This window comes from Phyllostomus hastatus, unplaced genomic scaffold (assembly GCF_019186645.2).
Source record: "Phyllostomus hastatus isolate PE091 unplaced genomic scaffold, TTU_PhHast_1.1 phas_contig_58, whole genome shotgun sequence".
NCBI lineage: Eukaryota > Metazoa > Chordata > Mammalia > Chiroptera > Phyllostomidae > Phyllostomus > Phyllostomus hastatus.
In genome coordinates, this window is record NW_025333916.1 from 30,077,390 (window position 1) to 30,100,803 (window position 23,414).

At 36.5% G+C, this 23,414-nt stretch overlaps 1 protein-coding gene across 1 annotated transcript in view; it reads right to left on the reverse strand.

The window, feature by feature from the left end:
* Nucleotides 1-23,414, reverse strand: part of ZSWIM6 (zinc finger SWIM-type containing 6) — a 185,861-nt gene that overhangs the window by 20,756 nt on the left and 141,691 nt on the right. Inside the window, exons 5-7 of the mRNA XM_045848206.1 lie at nt 5,814-5,993; nt 1,350-1,526; nt 938-1,084 (exon numbers count right to left, since the gene is read on the reverse strand). Coding sequence (XP_045704162.1) covers nt 938-1,084; nt 1,350-1,526; nt 5,814-5,993 — 504 coding nt within the window. The remainder of the gene's footprint in view (nt 1-937; nt 1,085-1,349; nt 1,527-5,813; nt 5,994-23,414) is intronic.

Below are 23,414 nucleotides of genomic sequence, written 5' to 3' on the forward strand. Positions count from 1 at the left end.
TTTCTGAATAAAAAATAAAATTCCAGAGTAAATACAATCCTGCCAAAGCAGCATAAAAAGATTTACACCTGTAGAGGGAACAAAAAGTGCGTGAATTATGCAGACAAAGCATATATATTACTTTTTCTGATCAGGGCCTCAAGCTGTAATATAACCCTCTGTAGTTACTCGTACTCGGTAATGCCTATGTAAAATTTAAAACATTAATAAACTGAAATGAAGAGAAGTTAAGTGTATTCTGTCTTAACTTCTTATATAAATTCTACATATAACACAAAGGTTATATGTAGAATTTTTTAAAATCCAAGGATTTCTCTGTTATTACCACTTTAAATAAATATCATGCCCTTATGTACAAATTATTACAGTTTTAGAGTGCTTACACAGTATGACAGGCCCTGCTTTAAGTGCTTTACAGGATTAATAATCTTCTCGAGAACTCAGATAGGTCCTCAACTGGGCCCCATTTCACACATGAGGAATCCAAATCACAGAGTGGTCCGGTCACTGCACAGGGTCTCCTAGCTAGGACCAATTGCCAGGATTGAAACATATGCACTCTATCCCCTAGGACCCTTACTGTTAGAATTAAAATGCATTTTCACAAAATACAACATTTGGCTAATTTCAGATAACATTTCAGATAATTCAGACATACTAGTCACTCCAACAAAAATAGTAATAAAAATTCTTCTCCTTAAAAAATTAACTAACCTAAGACACTTTAAAAAAAAATCTCATTTTTTATAATATCTAACCAAGGAAGAAAACCCTAAAATTTCTCATAGATCAGCTATTAAATATTTCAAGTGAGTGGGAACTACTGCTATCCCCATCCCCCCAACTTTAAAAGCCATCTCTTCCAAAAGAGCACAAAACCAAGTGATGTGATCACCAACAATCCCAGTCCAATGGAAACAAACTCCTTCACATTCACCTTTTTTCTGAGTTCGGAACATTTCCAACTGTTTCTGTTGCTGTCGTCTTAGCGTGTTAACAATAGCTATCGCCAGCCTCAGTGCTTCTCTGGGGTACCCATGAGAACGTAACGCGTCCACTCTTGCACAGGCTGTAGGAACATGTTCTAAAACAGAAAGGTAAGGGGGGGAAGTTGCCATTGTCAGATATATCCATAAAAGCAGGATTAATAGATGTTTTCCCCCAAAATACTATTAGACACAAGAAACCATTTCTGAACTTGGATTTGAATGAGAAACTCAGCTCCTATTGCCAAGCATTCATCCATCTCCCATTGAATCTCTCAGCTCTCCTCCTCCCACTCCAATAATGCTATAGAAACTAAACAAAGAAGTAAGTCATGGAAATGTCTTTCCGGTTTGGCCACTTACCATGCCAGAGGGGCCACCCGCGGGAGTCAAAGAGGGAGTTTTCAGTGTCGTCATGGTAACAGTAGTTGGTGTATAGGTCACTGCTGATAATGTGCTGCAAGTGGCTATCCTGCCAGTGGAGATCGCATGCCTCGATGGCTCGAGTGAACACTGTCCGATGTGGCCTGTTCGATGAATCTGTTTTTTCCACAATTCAGAAAGCTGTGTCAGCTATTATTCACATGTAAATACACCAGTCATACCACTCTGTGGCCAGATGTTCACGAGCACACCCACACACATTGTCCTGCACCCCTTAAGGAGAAGGATGAAGGGTGAATACTCTCATGTCCTAAGTACTAGGAGGCAAGTCAGCCGAAAGAGCCACATTCACTCGTTTTATCAAACACACACACACACACACACACACACACACACACACACACACACACTGCAGCCATCAAAGCTAAGGTTAAAGACATCCTGCAAAAAAGAATCGTCAAGTCTAGTTTCCATGCCATATACACTCAAAGGAGGCATTTGGCATAAAAATTGCATGAAAACTCACTGCTCCCCACTTCAGAGGTGCTGTGGTGGGCTGCCCTGATGGGGTCAACAGCTCTCACAAACACTATGCAAGAGATGTGACACCAGCCATGGAACCTTTCAGAAGATGCAATCAGCCTTTGAAGATATGCATAAGGGTTGTGCTTTTGGTTGTATTTTTTAACTATATTGTGCGGTTTTGCACAATTAAAACTATTATGCTTCTTGGGATATAACAATTAAATGCCACTTTATATCCCAAAGGGCATAAATGCATATATTTAACATTTCACAAAGCCACACAACATAGCTACAAAACAAACCAGCGCACTTACCTTGCCCCTACAGGCTGCCTCCTGACTCCTGTGCAGGTTCCATGACTGGTGTGATGTCTCCAGCATAGTGTATGCTGGGGCATCACAAAAGAGCAGAAGCACACACTCCGAAGAGGGTTCAAGTTTCAGGACCTAACAGAGAAAAGAAATGTTTGGGGAATAAAGGATATTTTTACCCCAACTCCTGGGACTATTTAGTTTTTCTGAATGACATGGTTCAAATTTCTACCTACACCCCCATCCTTTGCATCCCCACTCCAGACTTACCTTCAACTATGGCACAAACCTTAGCCTCAACTGAAAACCAGGGAAACAAACTGGTTTTATTTATGTGTACTTTACTTAGCTCACCCTCACTTTACCTAGTTATCACCCTCACTGTTCTGAGGATTAATTCAATGAGAAGCAAAATCTGGAGCTTCCTGGGTTGAAAATGTTTAATCTTCCTATCACTGGAGCTTTGATAAGTACAGACATAAAGGAAATCATAAAATCAAAAAAGAACTGATCAAGAAGAGAACTGACTTGCCAAGGTCACACAGTCAGGCAGTGGCAAGGAAGGCTGAAACACAGACATCCTCACCCCAAGTTCAGCTAGTTCAGCTGTGCTTCAGGCTTCTGGCAGGTCTTTAACAGAGAAAGACACTACTTTGGCTTTGTCTCAGGTCAACTCAGATATCTGTATTTATGCGGCAGACCTATCAAAATGCATAAACGATGCAAGAGAGGCATAAATACTGGTGTAGGTATTATGGCCCTTGCTCAGACTCCTTGCTACCAGTAGCTTTAATTGTACACCTTATATATAGAAAGAGTGGGCCTTATGAACGTGTCAGGGCTTTTGCTGAGCAGAATAAATATATTCTTACCCAGTAAGAAATTGGTTTCATCACCTCTCCTAGCCAATCAATCAACTATTCCAAAGCCCAAATCTCACACATTTTTAAGTGGCTTCGTCATTTCATTTATTTGTTTTGCTCAAATCAAAGAAACAGAATTTAAAACTTAAAGAACTTTAAAGGAGCAACAATGTTATGTATGTGTTAAAAGAATGAGAATTCTACCTGTTGATTTGGCTCAAAGTACTTTTATCAATAATAAAAGGAAGCTATAGTCTAGGATTCCATTTTTAAAAAATCTTAACTTTTCATGTGTTCGTATTGATTGTATGAGCACAGAAAAAGGTAGAGGGCACATACTGGGCTTTTAAAGTTGTTAGCTCTAAGAGAACAATAAAAACAAGTGTAACAAAAAAGGCTAAATAGTAGTAAAATAAATGAAATGTATTTAAATGAAAATGTAAGACAGGAAGCTCTATAATGACATGGGAAACATAAAAAAAGATTACGTATTAGACAATGACTAAAAATACAAAAACAAGAAGTAGATTTGGTTAGGTGTCAAAATCATGCTCAATTTTTATCTTAGATGCCTACGGTTTTTTGATTTTTGCAATTAAGATGGAAAAAAGAGAAGCCCATTCTTAACCAAGTTTTTAAAATGATAAATATATTTGTAAAAAATTGAAAATGATAAATATATTTGTAATACATGTATGAATATTAATACATGCTGATTAAAGAAAACTTGGGAAATTCAGAAAGGTAAGAAGGGAGAAATTAGATCTTTTATAAAAAAAATAAATTGGCTATCATTGTGGTACATTTAAAAAAGTCAAAGACACTACCGTTTCAAAGGGGGTAGGTTCTAATGTTCTTACTGTTATTGTTAATTAAGTCTAGTAATTAATCTCAGCAAAGACAGGACCCGATTTGCCCTTCACATTCACTTCGATGTACCAACACATACAATTCTGTCCGATGTCTGTACTAAGTGTACACTCCACACCCAGCTGCAGTGGCATGGCTGCTGGGCTCTGCTGGCCACAGCAGGTTCTCTGCTAGCAACCTGCTCAGCTCTCTTCTGACAGCCCTCTGGAGGATGTGAATATTATGCTAAAAGCAGGAGCCTGGTGCCTTTAGGCACAACAGCTATAAATATTGCCTTCAGAAACTAGGTCCTGACTTCATGCCCCTAGGCCAAACCATAAATAAAATGAACTATTTTGTCTGGAAGCTGGACCACTGTTCAGGGGGTGTTCTAAAGCCAATGGAATATTCCTGTTTAACCAAGGGGAAAGTAACCAAATGGAAAGTAAAGTGCAAAATGTTGTAATGGTGCTCACAAAAAGGGAGTGAAACAGAAAACCCTCCAAATATTAAAAAAAAAAAAACTGAAGATATTGCCTATGTAAATGTAGACATACCTTTCCTAGCAGTGGAAGAGAAAAAAACTGATTGCTAAACTTGAGAATTCTAAGTTTCTAGAAAAGAATACAGGGTATAAGTGGTACATTTATTTTCTTTAAAGTTATTAAATAAAATCATCATGGGCAATCAAGATATGACAGATCTCAAATATTGAATTCCCAAGGCAAATATCTCCAGACAAACCAGAGCCAGACAATCATCTTTCTCAAGTCCTAAAACTTCTTTTTTATTGGGCAAGTCCCTATGGAGTGATACATGTAATTTTCTTTCTTTATCGAGACTGAGAACACTATGCTAACTCACATTCACACTCAGCACGCTGTCCGGCTCTTTCCAGGAGTATCAACTCCATATAGGGCTGGCATATACAGAATGACAATCTTCATTCTGGATCCTTCTGATTTAACTGTCACCTTGCATCTACCACAGCAACTTTAAAGTCTTTCAATTTTTCTCAAAAACAGTGTCATAAATCAGTGAATGAAAATTTTATCTGCAACTGCTAACTACTTTAAGGATTTCATTCTGAAAGACAGGAGAAATGCTGTAGTAGCTGGGGGGAAATTGAGGCCAAAGGGAGATTTGAAAAAAGACTAGAAAAGATGAAAGGCACTGGAGCTAAATGGTGGGTTTGAGAGAGACAGAAACTGAAAAATAAAACAGAGAAAAACGTAGGATGGAAATGAGAGACAGGTTCTTCAGAAAACACCTGGAAATGTCTGCATGCATTTCTTAGTAGTCCCAAGGACCGGAGGGCACTGTTAGCCTACAGTAGGTAGGAGTGATTATGCTATACGATCTTTCACGATAAAGCGTTTTCCTAGTCCAAACGCCAACAGCACCCCATTCCCTTCTAGCCCAGTTATAAAATGTTTACTTGCTACATTTGAAACTAAGAATTTTTAACTGATTAAATTACACAATAGCCCAACCATGAATTGACCAAGAGATAAAAGAACACAGCCACACGTCTCTCAATATTTTGTTCTATAAAATGCAACCAACCTATTTCATGATTTATGAAATTTAAAATATTCAAATTAAATAGTTAATAAGCAATTCTATATAACATTTAATTTTATAGATTTTTGAATAACCCATACTAATAAGTATTACATCCATGTGTATTCTGAGAATATGAAAAAAGCACAGAACAGTCTCAGGTAAAAATTAAAACACACACATTCACAGCCAAAGCATGTTAAAATTCTTGAGTCACATTAAGTTCTGACATGGAGGAAATTATTTTCCCACATATATTGAAAGTTACTGTTATAAACATATATGCACAATTAAGCAGCTATAAAGTGAGAACAATTTTGCTGTGGACTCACCTTGGTTGGCATTTGCACCCTGAGGCAGAGCATTGGTTAAGTTGGGTAATTCACTGCCATGATTTCCATCTTCCCACGGGCAGACATCAACACTGTTCCACTTTTTCAGCTGTTTTAGCCAACTGGCCTTCTGCTCCAATTTGCAGTGGGGATTTAAAACTATGCACATCCATAAAGCACCTAATTTAAAGGAAGAGAAGGAAGTAAACTTTAAGAAATTATAAAAATGTGCAACTCTAATAGCTAATAATTATTTTATTTACTTATTTTAAAATTTTTAGAGAGAGGGGAAGGGAGGGAGAGAGAGAGAGAGAGAAACATCAACGTACAAGAGCATCATCGATCTGTTGCCTCTCACACACTCCCGGGGACCAGCCCACAACCCAGGCACGTGCCCTGACTGGGAATCGAACCAGTAACCGTTTGGTTTGCAGGCCAGCACCCAATCCACTGAGCCACACCAGCCAGGGTGCTAATGATAAATTTTGAACTATTTAAAAATGAGTCCCAATCTGCCATTTTTGTAACATAATTCTCTCCTTAATCCAAGCCACAAATCTCATGCAGAGTTTAATGGAAGAAGGCAACAAGAGTCTGAATTTGAACCAAGGATCCAAACAAACACTGTCTGTCATACATAAAAATGAAAGATATTTCAAATGTTCGTTGTTAATTATCTTCCCACTTATGTGACATTTTAGACAAAAAGTCTGTAAGGACAGTCTATGGTTGCCTGTAAGGTCCAATTTGCCACTTTAATTTACAAACAGACCTGCAACAACAAACCACTCTAAATAATTCTTTTGTGCAAAAATTAAATTTCCTTCTAAGATTACCCTTACACAATAAAATCATAAAGGTATACAATGACCATGAATAAACAATTTTCTAATTTCTTTATTGGCATTTCAAACTTTATTATGTTTATTTAATTAGTATGTTTATCTATCACATCAATAATCTTCTAAAAATAAAGTTCACTTAAACATATTTCCCTAAATGATCTAACCAGGAACTAATCTTTATATAACAGAAATCACTAAATTTGTCATTATGTGAATGAAATCATTAATCAAATTTCACTTGTTTTCCAAAGGAAAAGCCAAAATAAATTTAGAAGACATAATTTGAATTAAGGTACTGATAAAATATATTATTCTTTTCTACATTCTTCAAAGAGGTAGCTAATTCAAGAAACTATTCCACAAGTTTCAAAAGTTCAAATATTCCTTTGCTAATTTCAAGACAAGATAGATATCAGTACTTCAAAGTCATTCACAATACTTTTTATTTGAAAAGGCATGTGTTATGTGTGTGTCTGTGTGTGTTTTTAAACAGTTGTGCTAAATGAATAATAAAGATAGGAATGATCATGTTTTGTTTGTCCAAAGAGATGCTTTACATTCTTCCACATTTAAAAGAAGCAAGCAAAAAAGGAAGATCACAGACATGGACAACAGTGTGGTGATTGGGGGGGTGGGGTTGACAAGGGGACTAAATGGTAATGGAAAAAAATACAATAATTTTTTTAAAGTAGCAAGCTTCCTCAATTAGAAAATTTGACATGTTAAATATCAAGTAACTTTTACCACCAGAAAATAACAGTGGCCACAAATCTATCGAAGCCACAGATATTTACAATGAATATTTCCATATTTTTTAAATGCCAACTGAAAACAAAATGTGATCAAACTAGAGTAAGCCCACTGTGACTTGTAACCAAAAACTCTGAACAAAATAAGAAAAGCAGCAATGTAAGGACTCTGAAAAGTAAACAACAGCAAGCGGGTAGGAAAACAAAACTTGAAGCAGCAAGCCATGTGAAGGTGATTTCCTGTTATTTTTCTCCATTTTCCCTCTTGGCTCTCACATAAAATTAGCCCCATTAGAGGAACTTTGTAGAGGGCACATTCAGCAAAAACCTGAAAGAATCTCATCTAGCTGGTGAGAGGACTGGGAAAAGGGGACCCCACCATCCACTCAGGAGATGCAGTGAGAGGATCCTGGTTACTGTGTACAAAAGAGGCATAAGTCCAGGTAACATCTCATTTGCATAAAACAGACCTTAGGAATCACAGCCAAGGCCTTGAGACTTTACTGACATCACCACCTGTGGAAGGTAAAACAGATCTTATGTTCTGAATCTATGCTAGTTAATTGTGTACTTAAAAAAACTAGATTGTATACTTGAAAAAAAACAATAATTCTTCAGGAAGTTTTAATGGGACTCTGACTCTCACAACACGGTATTCCAAAATTACTTAGCTAACAAAGAAACAGGAAAATGTGATCAATTCTGAATGGAAAAAACAACCAGCAGATGCCAACCAAAATGAACCAGATGTTAGAATGACCACTCAGAGACTTTAGAGCAACTATTGTAATGGTGTTCCATGAGATAAAGGTAAAACTACTGAAAGAAGAAAAATACAAACTATGAAAAAGAACTAAGTGGAAATCTTAGAACTGAAGAAATAGCATTTGAAATTTAAAAAAAAAAATCATTGTGTGGAATCAAGAGCAGAATGGGTATGACAAAAGGCAAAGTCAGTGAACTTGAAGACAGAAACCTCATCTAAAGAAAAGAGAACAAAAATCAGAAAATAAACAGAGGCTTAAAGACAGCTGGGAAAAGAGCAAAATGTCTTAACATTTGTGTCACTGGAGTCCCAGAAGAAAAGGAAAACATACAGAGAAATTTGGAAAAAATAATGACTTAAAAATTTCCAAATTTGGAGGAAGATGCATTTACAGATTCAAGAAGCTCATCTAACCACAGAAAGGGTAAACTCAAGAAAAACTGTGACTAAACATACCATAATCAAATCACTGAAAACCAAAGATAAAGAAAAACTCTTGAAAGCAGTCAGAGAAAAATGAAATACTATATACAGAACACTGACTCAAATACTTAGAGATTTCTCATGCGAAGTTATATGACAGAAAACAGTAGAACATTATCTTTAAAGTGACAAAAGAAAATGAAGTATCAACCCAGAATTCTACATCCAGCAAAATCATCTTTCAAAATTGTTGAAATAAAGGCATACTCTGATGAGGAAAAACTAAGAGCATTCACTGCCAACAGACCCGGCCTAGAAGAAATGCTCAAGGAAGTTTCTTCAGGCTGAAGAGAAATAATACCAGAGGGAAACTTGGAACTACAGGAATAAAGGAAGATCTATAGAAATAATAAATACGTGAGTAAATGTAACAGACTATTTTTGTCCTTTTAAAGTTTTTTTTAAAATAAGTATGACTATTGAAAGTAAATCTTTGAACAATTGCCTTGTGGCATTATAAATATATGTAGATGAAATAGACATGGAAACTACATGGTTAAGACTCTACATCCTATTGTACAAAATATTAGTACACATTAGACTGCTTAAGGTTAGATGTTCTTTTGTAATACTGAAAACATTAAAAAATACAAGGAGATTCAAACAAAAAGAACAATAAATCAAAATGAAATACTAAAAATAATAAAAATGATTTTTAGAAGAAGGAAAAGGTGAGGGACAGAGAACAGAGGAATAAAAACAGATAAGACAAGTAAAAAACAAATGATTAAATGGTAGACCTAAAAACTCAACCGCATCAATAATTGTATTAAATACAAATGGTCTAAACATACCAATTAACAGATGGTAAAATCAGACTTAAAAACAAGATCCAACTTTATGCTGTGTGTAAGAAAAATTCTTTAAATATAATGGCACAGATTAAAGGGAAAGAGATATAACTGGCAAACACTTTGAAAATAATGCTCAAGTAGCCACGTCAGTATCAGACAAAGTAGACTTCAAGACAAGAAATACTATACAAGGAATAGAGTGAAATATAACAATGATAAAGAGGTCAGTTTTTCAAAAAGACATGAGTCCTAAATGAATACTTCACCTAATGTTCAGACTTCAAAATACATGAAGCAAAAACTGACTGAGCTGAAATGAAAAACAGACAAATCCACGATGATATCTGGAGACTTCAATACTCCAGGGTAGATGGAAATACAGCAAAGATGAAGAATATGTAAACACCACTATCAACCAACTTAACCTAAGAGACGGGTAGGTACATAACACTCCACCTAACATTAGTAGACAAAAACTAAACAAAATCTTACTCTTCTGAAAATTCACAAGGAGCATTCATTAAGACAGTACATATTCTGGGCCATGAAGCAAACTTTTATAACTTTGAAAGCAGTGAGATCATAGAGAGTACATTCTCTAAAAATCAGTAACAAGAAGATATATGGAAAATCCCCAAATGTCTGGGAATTAAACATCAAACTTCTAAATAATTCATGAGTAAAATGACACAAGGGAAACCAAAAAGTATTTTGTACTTAAAGAAAATGCAAACAAAATACCATAATTTGTGGTCTACAGCTAAAAAGAGTTTAGAGGGAAATTTATAGTGTTAAATGCTTATACTGGAAAAGAAAAGATTCAAATCAATAATCTAAATATCCACCTTAAGCACCTAGAAAAAGACTAAGAAATTAAAGCCAAAGCAAGCAGAAGGATGGCAGTAACAGATCACAAATCAATTAAATTGAAAACCAGCCAAAGGAAAAAAAAATAAATGAAACCAAAAGCTGTTTCTTTAAAAAGATTAATAAAATCAATAAAGCTATAATCAGACTGGAAAAAAAGAACAAACTAGAAATTTCAGTAATAAAAGTGCACATCATTAGAGATCTTAGAGCGGCAATTTTCAACTAGTGTGCCACGAGAATTTTTAAAACATTCAATATCTGACTATGTAATCAGGGGCACAAACCTTTTCCCTTAGACTGTCAAATTAAAAAAATGATAGCACAACAGCCATTTGGTGTGAATCAATCAAAATTATACCTATTTTTTGTAAGATCAACAAAAAGTATAACACATTTTTTGGTGTGCTGCAGAATTTTAGTAATTAGTTTACATGTGCCATGAGATGAAAAATTCCACAAATTAGATGAAGTAAACAAATTCCTCCAAAAAAATGCAAACTACCAAAGTTCCCTCAAAAAGAAATAACCTGAACAATTGTAAATTCATTTAAAAAATGGAATCAGTAGTTAAAAATCTCTAACAATGCAGGTTGAGATGTTTCTCTGAAAAATGTCACCAAACATTTACAAAAGAAACAATACCAATTCTACACAACATCTACCATAAAACAGAAGAAAAGGGGATGGTTTTCAACTCATTTTATAAGCCCAGCCTTACCCCGATATCAAAACCAGAGAAAGACATTGTAAGTAAATACAATTACAAATCAATGTTCCTCATGAACATAGAAACAAAATATCAGCAAAATGAACAATAGCGTAGTGATTGCAGGGTGCAGGGGGGCAGGGTGAAGGTGGAATATGATGGAATATGCCATAAATGGTAATGGGGAAAAAATAAGAAATTAACTATTTAAAAAATTAAAAAATAAAAAATATATATAAAAAAGAAAGTACAACACAATCAAATATGGTTTATCCCAGGAATGCAAGGCTGGTGCAACTTTACAAATCAATCAGGCCCTGCCCAGCAGCTCAGCTGGTTGGAATGCCATCCCCATACACCAAAAGGTTGTGGGTTCTATATCCAGTCAGGGCGCATATGGCAGGCAACTGACTGACATTTCTCTCTCTGAAACATATCTTCAGATGAGAAGGTAAAAAAAAAAAAATCAATTAAGTATAACTCACTATATTAACAGAATAAGGAAGAAACATCATATGACCAATTCAACGGATGCAGAGAAAAAGCAACAGACAAAATTCAACAACCCTTCATAATAAATAAAACTGTCAGTAAATTAGGAAATGACTTAACCTTGTAAAGGGCATCTGAAAAAAGGCAAAGCCCTACAGTTAGTATCATAGAGGCAAAAGACAGAATGTATTTCCTTTAAGATCAAAACAAGGCAAAAGTATGTGGTCTTGCCACTCCTAGTCAACATCATGCTCAAGTTCTAGCTGGGCCAATAAGGCAAGAAAAGGAGGCTAGTGGCAAAAATCGGAGAGTAAAAAATAAAATAGCCTCTATTTGTGTACAATTGACCTATTAAAAAGCTCCTAGAACTAATATACTTAGCAAGGTCATGCAATAAAGTTCAAAGCAAAAAAAACGAACTGCACTTCTGTATGCTAAAATGTTATTAAACAATTAGAGATCAAAATTTACCAATAGCCAAAATTACCCTGAAACAGGTAAAAATCTAACAAAACATGTATAGTCTCTATGCTAAAAACCGTAATACTGACAAAAGAAGTAAAAGGCAATCTTAAAAAGCAGAAAGTTACTATATTCATAGACTGAAAATTTCAATAGTGTTACTATGTCAATTGTGCCTCAAATGGATCTACATATTCAATACAACCCCACTCAAAAACCTAGCAGGTGTCTATATACATATTGACAAGAACAGATATAAAATAGCCAAGACAATTGTAAGTAAGAAGGACAAAGCTGAAGGCTTTGATTGTTAATCTTCCCATGAAATTACAGTGATCAAGACAATGAACAAGGGGTGGAAGAACAGGCACACAGATCAATGGTAGAGATTTAAAAGCTCAGAAGTAAACCTAAACAAATACAATCTATTCAAGGTTTAAAGTCAATTGAAAGAAGAAAAGATAAATCTTTTAAATAATTGCATCTGGAACAATTAGACACTCATGTGAAAAATAAACTAAATCTGTATCACGCAATTTATTAAAAAATAATTCAATAAACTTATGAAAAACTAATTCAAAATGGATCACAGACCTAAATGTAAAACAAAAACATAAAACTTCTAGAAAAATATATTTGTATCCTTGGGTGATGCAAAGATAAAGTTAGATACAATATCAAAAATATGATCCCTGGAAGAAAAACTGATGAAAGTGGACTTTATCAAAATTAAAAAATTTTGCTTTACAAAAGACACTGTTCAGAGAATGAAAATACAATACATAGACTGGGAAAAAATGCGTGCAAACCATGCATCCGACAGAGGACTTACATCCAAATACGTAAAGCCCTCTTAAAACTCATCCAGAAATGTACAACCCTTTAAAAAATTGGGCAAAAAATATGTAAAGACACTTCACCAAAGAAGCTATACAGATAACAACACGCATATGAAAACATGCTTGGCATCATTAATCATGAGGAAAATGCAAATAAAAACCACACAAAATACCACTACATACCTATTCAATTATAATGGTTGAAATTTGAAAAAGAAATTTTTTAAATCACTTTATTGTTGTTCAACTACAGTCGTCTGCATTTTCACCCCACCACTCCCGCCAGACCCCAGCCAAACCCACCTTCCTCCCTTGCTTCCACCCTCCCCCTTGGTTTTGTCCATGTGTCTAGAAAAAGAAATTTAAAACCGAACAATGCCAACTGCTGCCAAGGATATGGAGTAACTGGAATGCTGATAATTGCTGCTTAATGTGCAAAAAACACAGCCACTTTGGAAAATAGTTCAGCAGGTTCTCATGAAACAAACATATTTTACATTATAATCCAGCAATCCCACCTCTAGGGATTTGCCCAAGATAAATGAAAAATTATGTTAACATAAAAACTTGTACAAAAATGTTTATAGCATCTTTATTCATAATGCAAAAGTCTAGAAATAACCTGAATGTCCTTCAAATGGTAAATGGATAAACAGTGGTACATTCATACAACAGAATACTACTCAGCAATAAAAAAAAACTCTAATAGATAATGTGATGTAGTTATTTTCAATGTGTCCATTTCATAATTCATAATTCTGTATTTCAGTTCATGCCTGTGTGAACTATAATTTATTTTGAAAATTAACTTAAAAAGCACCACCATGCTAACTAAAAGTCAAGATTGTTGGCATAGAGTGAACTTTAAATTAAATGTAGGTTTTAAAAATAGAATTAATCCTCCAGGGTCAGAATTACCATTTCCATGTTAAAGATGAGATCATTAAATCTCAAAGAAATAATAGTCCTTAAAAGCAAGATCCCACATACTCCTGGAAACTTTAAACAATGATTTCTATGACTTGAAAAAAAATTCGTAAAACTCACTGTAGATTTTCATATTTGTATTTCTCTAATTAGAAAACCTCTATTTTGCTGAGTGAGAATATATTTAAAAACCCAAAATTTTATTAAATTGCCTGTAACAACCTTTTATTGCTCACCTTCCTAAGAGAGGTTTCATCATGAAAGAATGTTCTTAATGTGAGATTCAAGTTCAGAGCTATAAAAGATATGGTCTTTTATCTTAACAGTCACAATACAAAAGCTGTAATTAGCCTTAATAACCAAGTTAACCAAACTGAGTAAGTCATTCTCCAAATTGTATTAATGCAGAGTCCCACTATGGGCATTGATTTCCTTCCCTTCCAACACATGCTTGCGGCTTTAAAAAATAAAACTCAGATGATCAAACACTTCATTCTGCTGTCTCTTGGAAATATTAACCCTTTTAAGGATTCAACCGAATACAGCAGAATTCAGTGAGCACTTCCTACTTCTAGCACCTAGCAGAGGACCTGGCATCTAAAAGGTATTACTGGTTCTTTTACAAAGGACACTTAATTATTTGCTATGAGTTACAATGAAACAAATTCAATACTTTTAAATTGCTTTCCTAGCTTCAATGCCTCAAAGTATATAAAGGCAATTATCAAATCACTGGTGCACGCATCACTCAGTTTCTGAATTATCCACGGCACATTTTAGCTCTCATCTAGCTTTTCTCCACCATCCAGCATGCTTTCCCTTCCCCTTTCACTATTCTCCCTGATCTGCACTTGAGTGATTCCAGCAAAATGATGCATTGTAACATACAACCCACAGCAAAACAAAACTAGGAAAGCAACTTCCCTGGGAAGAAGAGGTAAAAAAGCAATCTTTGCACATGGTTAATGGTTCTAATCCACTGGATGGTCTTAAACCTGTTCACTTTCTTTATCTGACCAAAGTACTCAGAGAAGGTGGATAGAATCACACTGAGGCAGAAGACAAATCATCACAAAGGCCTTCTAGTTACTTCTGCGTTGCACCAGTGACAATGTCAGTGAACAACCACCCACACTTCCAGCAAATGTAGGTAACAAAAATCAACAAATTCCACATGCCCTGATAAAGTCCTGTCTTTTGTGACAAACATTTGGATGGACAAATCACTACCACCATTTCGCCCCACCTCACATACCCACTGTCTTACATTTCCAACTAAAATAAACATCTGATCAACTAGCTCTGATCTGGAAAGCACAAGATACAGATTACCAGCTGCAAGAACTTGGGCAAGCCCACTTAATTTCTCTGTAGCAGCAGCTCCCTATTTAAACAATGGGGATAATAATTCCTACCTACCCCATAGGCCTGTGTAGACTTAAATAAGATAATACAGGCAGAAAGTGTTTTGAAAACGGTAGAGCTCACCCAAGTCCAAAAAGTGTGCTCCTGCAAGTCCCTGTGTAGACTTCTGTATAGAGGAAATTGAGCCTCAAAGGTTAAAACAGGTTTGGAGGGCTTGGATTGCAAGTGATTCTGATTTTGACTAGAAACATCTTTTAGTCTTCCCTTTTCTCGATTTCGATGACAAGCTTTTAAGTGTTTTGTCTTCTAACAGACACTGTTCTAGCCAGACCGCCAGGCCCTACTCCAGGCTCACAGTCACTTAGAGGCCTGAGATGTCTTGGGTAATTTTATCCTTATCTACTTGCATGGAGGAGGCATTTCTCTAACTCACCCCCAACCTACAGGGTTATGTAACATTTTCTCTGGCCATGCTAAAGATGCACAGAGACTGTGGGTGCTGAAGCCTGTGCAGACTCTTCCTTCAGCCTCCTCCCCCAGCCCCTTAGCATCTCTGTCAACACTTCTGGTCTACCATTCACTTTGCCTCCCTTTTAAGATGCAATACCCAGGGTCCCACCATCTTCTATAGAAATTTAAAAGTTACCAGAACCCAAATTCCTATTGTTGGAGGGGAAAATCCCAGAAGTCAACCAAGTAAAATTTGGCATAGGAAAAATATGAAGGTGAGGAAGAATCACTGTTGAACAAAAAATTATTAAAAATGGAGATGTAGAATGTTCTAGGGCCATGTTGTGCTATTTCCTAATGATATGGGTTCAATTTTGACAACTTATCCCTTTGTCCAACAGAAGGGATAAAAAGTTAACTGAAATAACAGAATTTCATTTTCTCACATCATTATATTTGACTGTGCTAGAGACATCTGACATTTGGAAAATAACCATCAGAAGCAGTATAAAGTGCTGTCAAGTGTCAACCACTGCCCTGGTTATCCATTACTACATACAAAACAACCCTGACTTACTGGCTTTCTACAACCATGCACCTCTGTATCTCATGATACTGTAGCTCAAAACTTTTCTCTCTCCTTACTCTTCCCCTGCTCCCAAATGATTTCTCCATGTAGACAGCACTGGCTTTCTCACAGCATATCTTTTAGCTAGAAACATCTTCTACCCTGCCTCAGGACAGCTAGACTTCTGACCTGGAAACTCAGTTCCCCAGGATGGAACCCTCCAAGAGACAGGAATTGGATGCTGCCAGTCACTTAAAGGCTTGAGCCCAAAAAGTGGCCCATCATCTACTCTGCCATTTTCTGTTAGTCAGACATTTATAAAGATTGCCCAGATACAAGAGGAGAAAACACGTACCCCTACCATCGCAATGAGGGCAGCAAAGAATCTGTGGCCATTTTAAATCTGTCAAAATTAGCAGAAAAAATTGCGAGTTGTCATTAAGTTTACAATCTTTAAAAGATTATAAACTGTTTGTTAGATTACAAAATAGAAAGCTGAGGTACCAATGAGCATGAGAATGTTAGTTAAAATAACTAAATCTAAAGAAACCACTCAATGTATGAGAAGAGCTGCAAATCAAGCAAAAAAAACCAAACAAGTCATTATGAAACCTTAACAGCATAAAAGGTATCCCAACACGTGCTGCAATATTAAGTGCTGGTGTGTATGCTAATTTTGATGACTTCAAGGAAAATCCTAATATCAGATTACACGTGTTAGGTTTCTAATTAGAGCCTACATTTTTAAAATAATTTTTAAAAAGATTTTATTTATTTATTTTTAGAGAGGGAAGGGAGGGAGAGAGAGAGAAACATCAATGTGCAGTTGCTGGGGGTTACGGCCTGCAGCCCAGGCATGTACCCTGGCTGGGAATCGAACCTGCGACACTTTGGTCCGCAGCCCGCACTCAATCCACTGAGCTATGTCAGCCAGGGCAGAGCCTACATTTAGAGTTCTAAAATTCTGTCTTTAGGGTACAAAGATCATTCCATCTAGTTTGACTAACATATTTCTAAAAATGAATGGCATCTTTACTTATCTACTCGACAATAATAGCTGCCATTTATGGAATGTTTACCTTACATTAACCCTGTGCAAAAGTTACACATACATTATCTCATTTCACCCGCACAAAAAGACTCCCTTTACAGTTAAGGAAACTGAGGTTCAGAGAAGTGAAAAGTTGTGTTGCTATTAAAAGAAGGGAGCCAGAATTTGTTACCACGCCCATGTTCCCCCAAAGCCAATATTCTTAGACACTATGTTGTTTAGTCTTCTGCCAAGGTACATGATATGGTCCGAAATACTTCTGTAAGTTAGAATTTGTATGTCCAGCTATAAATATATGATTTCCAAGATTAATGATTTTAGTCTTGACACAATCATCATTCCCTTCTTCATAATTAACAGTATAATACAAATGACATATTACTGTCTAAAACTATGAAGTAGCCTTAAATACACAACTAATAACTCTTGTACTTCAACCATGTATTTTCATGTACTCAGAATGTCTCTCACATGTATAGAAAGCATATTCAACAAAAACCCACACAGGTCCATCTAAAAAGAGCCTAATTAAACCAACAAAAAAAAAAATCTGCATTTTTTCAGGGCTGACAGGCATAGCAAATTAAGTAATATCACTGTAGATTAAAACAGCCGGTAAACAATGCAAAGGCTCAACTTACAGTTCGAGATTGTTTATTCAAGTCAGAAGAAACCTGTTTTCTCTGAAAATATGACAATGTACTTTGAGGTCTGTTGGAGAGAAGCTGCATCAGCGCTTCTGGGATAACGCACACGTGTGTGACTGAGTGTGCTCTGAGGGTTAACGTGAGGTAATATGCCTGCTAGGTGGACCAGCACGATGTGTGACTGGATAAATCAACTGGCCATTCTCTGTCTATTGGTACCCTCCACAGCCAATAACACTTGTTTTCAAAGTTCCTTCTACTCCACAGTTTTTTTGTTAACATGCAAATCAATTCAGTGCTTAAAATAAAAGCTACACATTTTCAATAAAATCACTTTGGAATTTTTGATAAATGTTGCTCTTCCCCCTATTTTCTAGAAGATACAATGTGTATAATGCCACTGGAGGGAGGCACACAGGGGAATCAGCAAAGGGAAGTACAGGAACAGGGCAACCAACATCACCTTTTTTTTAAATTTTTCAATTACAGTTCACATTCAGTATTATTCTGAATTAGTTTCAGATGTACTGCATAGTCATCAGACAACCATGTACTTTCACCTTCTTTCAAGTTGAGAATAAAAAAGGTCATTGAGTCTCTTTCCTGTTTCAAAGATGAAGAATGAAGGCTTATATGTACAGAAAGTTTAATTTCTATTTTTCAATATCATATTTATTTTCATAAAATAGCAGCAGGCAAAGTAAAATAATCACTTTTGATATTTCCCAGGGTCCCATCGTTATAAAACAATTCACAGTATTTATCATATTTATTTTTGTTCTCAGAGGCTATTATAAGAGACTAGAATTTCATGCATGATCCAATTAACTAATTATACTTATTTAGAGTCCATGAAATGCCTAATTGCAGTCACAAATAGGAGATCACTGGCATAATTAATTGTGCTAGCAAAACTGTAGTTAAAAATTTTCTTGGGTCAGACCACACAAAAACTGTGACCCTAATCATAGTATTGTCCTCAGTACAATTCAGTCTTAATATGTTAGTCACCCATGTTTGAAAAATAAATTTAACTGGTAAAAACATTCTCCTTACTTTAAATTTGTTATGCGGCCTTCCAATTCACTGCAACATCTCTGGGAAAATCTCAAAATAAAACCTCAGGGATACTGTAAAGATCACTTAGGTCAAGCAGGGCTAAAACCCTCAGCAAAAGAGCATACAATCAATTATTTAAGCAAACTCTGAGAAAAAACTGAAGTAAAACAACCATCTTTTTGTTGTCAGGAAAGAAAATAAACCACATATACTCCAAAGCAGTTCACTGGTATCCAGGGTAAAGCTCCTTTTGGGGAAACCTGCATCCCTCATCTGATACGCAGTCTTCCCATCCCGTCTGTCAGCACTGTCGCGTCAATGAGCAATATTCACCAAAACAGCCTGGCCTCATCAGGGACCTGGTTCTACAGAGAATGACCAGAGTCAGCTCCTTTACCACTCATGCCCCTTCCCATTTTTGAAGGAGGGAGGAAAGGAAGGAGAAAAAGACAGTAACAGACGATGTCTTATTTTGAAATATGAAAATGGCAGTCAACAGTTAGGAGAAGGAATGGGAACTGAGGCAATCTCTGAAAATATTTTCATGTGCTCTGCCCTAGCTGCTTAACTAAGCTGTCTTCATAAACAGTTCCATGCATGACTCGTCCAACAGTCCTGCCTCCAAGAAAAAAATATATATACACACATATATTTCTGCAAATACTCTAGCTCTTCAGGATGGTTCTTCTCCATTGGAGCCACTATCCTAACACAGACAAAAGACTCTTGGAATGAGAAAGCAATGTGCATATTTAAATTACCTATGCCTCAAGAATCACTATCATGCTCACTTTACAGATAAGGAAAGTGAGGTTCTACCTAAGCTAAGGGACGTGAGCAGGACTTCACAGTAAACATGAGATTCCTAATTTACACTCATAAAGACTGTCTGGCTCCCATCACCCTTTTTTTTACATTCCAGCTGAAGGCTCTGAAAACTGAAACAGTCCTGATGAGCTAGTATCCATTCTCCCCTTTGGAAAACAAAAACAAAAACAAAAACAAAAAAAAACATGCTTGGCTAAGTGTGACAAAGAATTACTTTTGAATATATATCACAAAATGATACAGAATAGTGACTTATAATATGAAATGTATTAGATTTATCCTCAAAATTTTCTGAAACACATCCTACCTTATATAACCTCAATTCTTCAGTTGTTTTAGTCTGTCTTGGGCTGCTTACTTTTCGCTTACTCACTCTGCTTTCTAATTAGACCGTAAGCTCCCCACTAGCTGTGCCTCCTATGGGGCACTGTAAACAACAGGTATTTGCTGATTCATCTGCTGTTCTGGTAGGGCACTCTACTGCCCACCAACGACATTTATGGGTAAGTGTATCCCTGAGCCACTTACCCATAAATATGGTTGGTGGACAGCAGAGTGCTAGTACAGCAACTTCCCTTTCACTTACCATGGGGAACCGGCTGAGGACAAAAACTGACCAGGAGCCTCACCAAAAATAATCAAATTCACCAATGGTTATGATTATAGAATACTTTAGCACTATGGTTGTATGAAAAGAGCAAGGAAAGGGGTTTACAGTATGCTGTCATATTGAAGCTGCAATTTTTTTCATAAAACAATTTCTGATGCACTGACTTTTCTATGGAGTTCACAAAGAACCTGTGATGGGTACTGAGTTTCTTGGAAAACAGAATGTTTCATTTTGCTCTAATTCATTCTATTACTGAATTAAACCTTGATGTATTGGTCTTGACATGTGCTTCATGCTGATTGTATTGTGTATGATAGTATAATCACTCCCCATGCATTTCCCACTGGCTGGCTGATTAATGCAATAGATTAGCTGCAGCACTGATGGCAAGAGGGGAATCACTGCCCTTCTGTACTCTAAACTATTTGTATTTTAGTGTGCATGCGTGTGCAAATGTGTTTTCACATGTACACAGGCACCCACGAAGATCCATCTATACACAGGTGGAGGAGACAGGACAAACCAGAAGAAGAGTAGAAGAAAAGTGAGGACACAGCGAATATTAATGACTTTCCACCATTATTTTTAGCACATCGAAAATACTCTCTTCTTAAAGCTTCCAAATAGGAGTCTAGCATGCATTCACTGTTTTATTCACAGGTATTTACTGAGCACCAACTCTAGCCAGAAACAATTTTTTTCCTCACCTTTAAAGAAAAAAAAAAGTGTCCCATTCTGTGTTCTAATTGGTGGGCAGGAAGGATAAAAGGTGGAGGGATTGTCAAATGGACACCTACACAGGGATGAAAAAGGATAGCTACAAAACTCCTTTAAATGCACCAATAAAGAAAAACTATATAGTTAGTAGTTTAGTGGTTTAAAGAACAAAGAAAAAAATCTCTTAGATTACCTGGTCTTGGAGATCAGACTTTTGTGCTCTTAGCAGCATTCTGAAAGCATTCCTTGTTAGGAGATTTTTCTCCCAGTTCCAGGCTTATATTTGACCCAAGCGCCCTGTTAGGCTCCTCTCATCCAAACCCCTCCACTTCCCTTGCTCATCTACAAAAGATGACTGTGACTTCCAATTTAAAGCATTTCAAGGCGCTGATCGCTTAAGTCTGCCTATTTTATGAATGATTCTCTCGCTCTCTCCTCCAGGTCTGCTGAAGCAATTTTTAAAATTTACTAGAGTAACCCAAAATAAAAAGGGCTGGGAAGCATTACCTTGAGTCAACAAGGTCCAGCTGGTCATAGCTCAAAAAAATCACAAAGATTTGGATTTCTATTTGAAAGGTTATCTTTGCAACAGGAGAAACAGAGCAGCCACATTCTATAAAACTACTATCACTATTCCTGGCTATTTACCTTTAGATCAGAATCTGAGAAAATAGCCCCAAAACCAGTTGCTAATTAAACCAAGTAATTTAATGTCAGAAGGCACCTGTATTTCACTAGAGTCCTGTTCTTATTTCATTTTGGAGTTTTTAAATAAAACACTAAAACAATGTTGCACAATTACCAGACAAGCCTGGAGTAGCTTCACAAAATTTCATCTATTGTAAATCATTTTTACCAGCCTGCCTTCCACCTAAAATATTTGAGAAAGTTATTTATATGGATAAAAAAGTTGTTCTTTAGTACGTCTCTAAAAACAGCTATTTAAGCTATGAAGATTACTACCAAACATGCATCTTTAATCCCAGAATCCTTTATTCCAAAGAAATCTTAATGGAAAGCATAGTGTGTAAAGTGGTGAAAGTCACTTTGCTGGAACTGAGAAAGGACCGGCTCCCTCCCTCTGCACTTTCCTCCTCCTCGCTCCCACCCCACCCCACGGGCTTTATGACAGACCATCTAAGGGACAACTGTTACCAATCACTTCCTTAGGCTCTCCTCCCCCATCATTAACCTACCTAGCCTTTAATGAACTATGGTAACATTGCTGGAGCACCTTGTGTGGCACTGGCACACCGAGACCAGTGTATATGTGGCTGTTTCAGTCCTGGGCTTCCACTTCTTTCATTCTAGCTCCTGGCATCCCTGATTCCCTGTGAAGCCCCTGGGAATCTCAGACGGCTTCAAATGAGGCTTCTCAGCCCTTGTTAATTTTTGTACGCTGCCACCTCAGGGTAAGAAATAGTGCGAAGAACTATCCCCAGCCTGTCTCTCCGCATTTTCACTCTCACACACCCCCTACACTCTACTGTGACGATGATACCCTCTTGAAACCCACAATCTAGCAAGGAGACTCCTCCAGCCAGATTTCCCTTTGGTGGCAGTTTCTTGAGGACCAGTGCAATGCCAACTCATTGGAAACGGAAAAAGTAAAGAGAGAACTTTCAAAACAATTGTTGTGAGGAAGAAAAGGACACATTTTGCCCAGGCTCTGACATTCCTATTAGCCATTAATATGAGAATAAGTATCTACTACCAATGGATTCACGTTATAAAAAGAGAGCATAAGAAAGTAACTGGAACCCGTTCTTGGTACAAATAATGCTATCGGCACAACACATATGTAATACAGAACACTAAAGTATACAATAAATCATAAGGCATCTTAACTCTTAATTAAATCTCCATGGTATTTAGAATATAATTTTATAAAAATATACAAGGAAGACCTCAAGTGTCATTATAAATTATTCAAAAGTATAACTAAATACCTTAGATGACTATCATTAAGAATCTCCAACTGGTGAGATGACAGGATCAAAAGATCTGTAAGGATCTCTTTTAATCCTGAGACCCTACTATTTTCTATTAATATGTATTTAAATTGTCTTCTCTTTATTTCCACTCTTTCCCATACAGGATACAGAATGGGTATTAAACCTTAGCAGCTGCAGTCAAGAGAAGCACAGCTGACAGCATTACACAGGAAGTATTTATCATAGGTTTGCTCACTTCACAGAAATACACATTCTCTTTTGGTTACCTTCTGACCCAAACTAGAAATTACTCTGCCTACTCAAAGAAGCAGAGAATAAACCCCTCCTTCCCATCCCCACAGAAGAGCAGAATCCAGAGGCCTCTGACACAAGAACACAGAGGTCTCAGTTTTAAGAGACAAAAAGCAGTGAGACCATA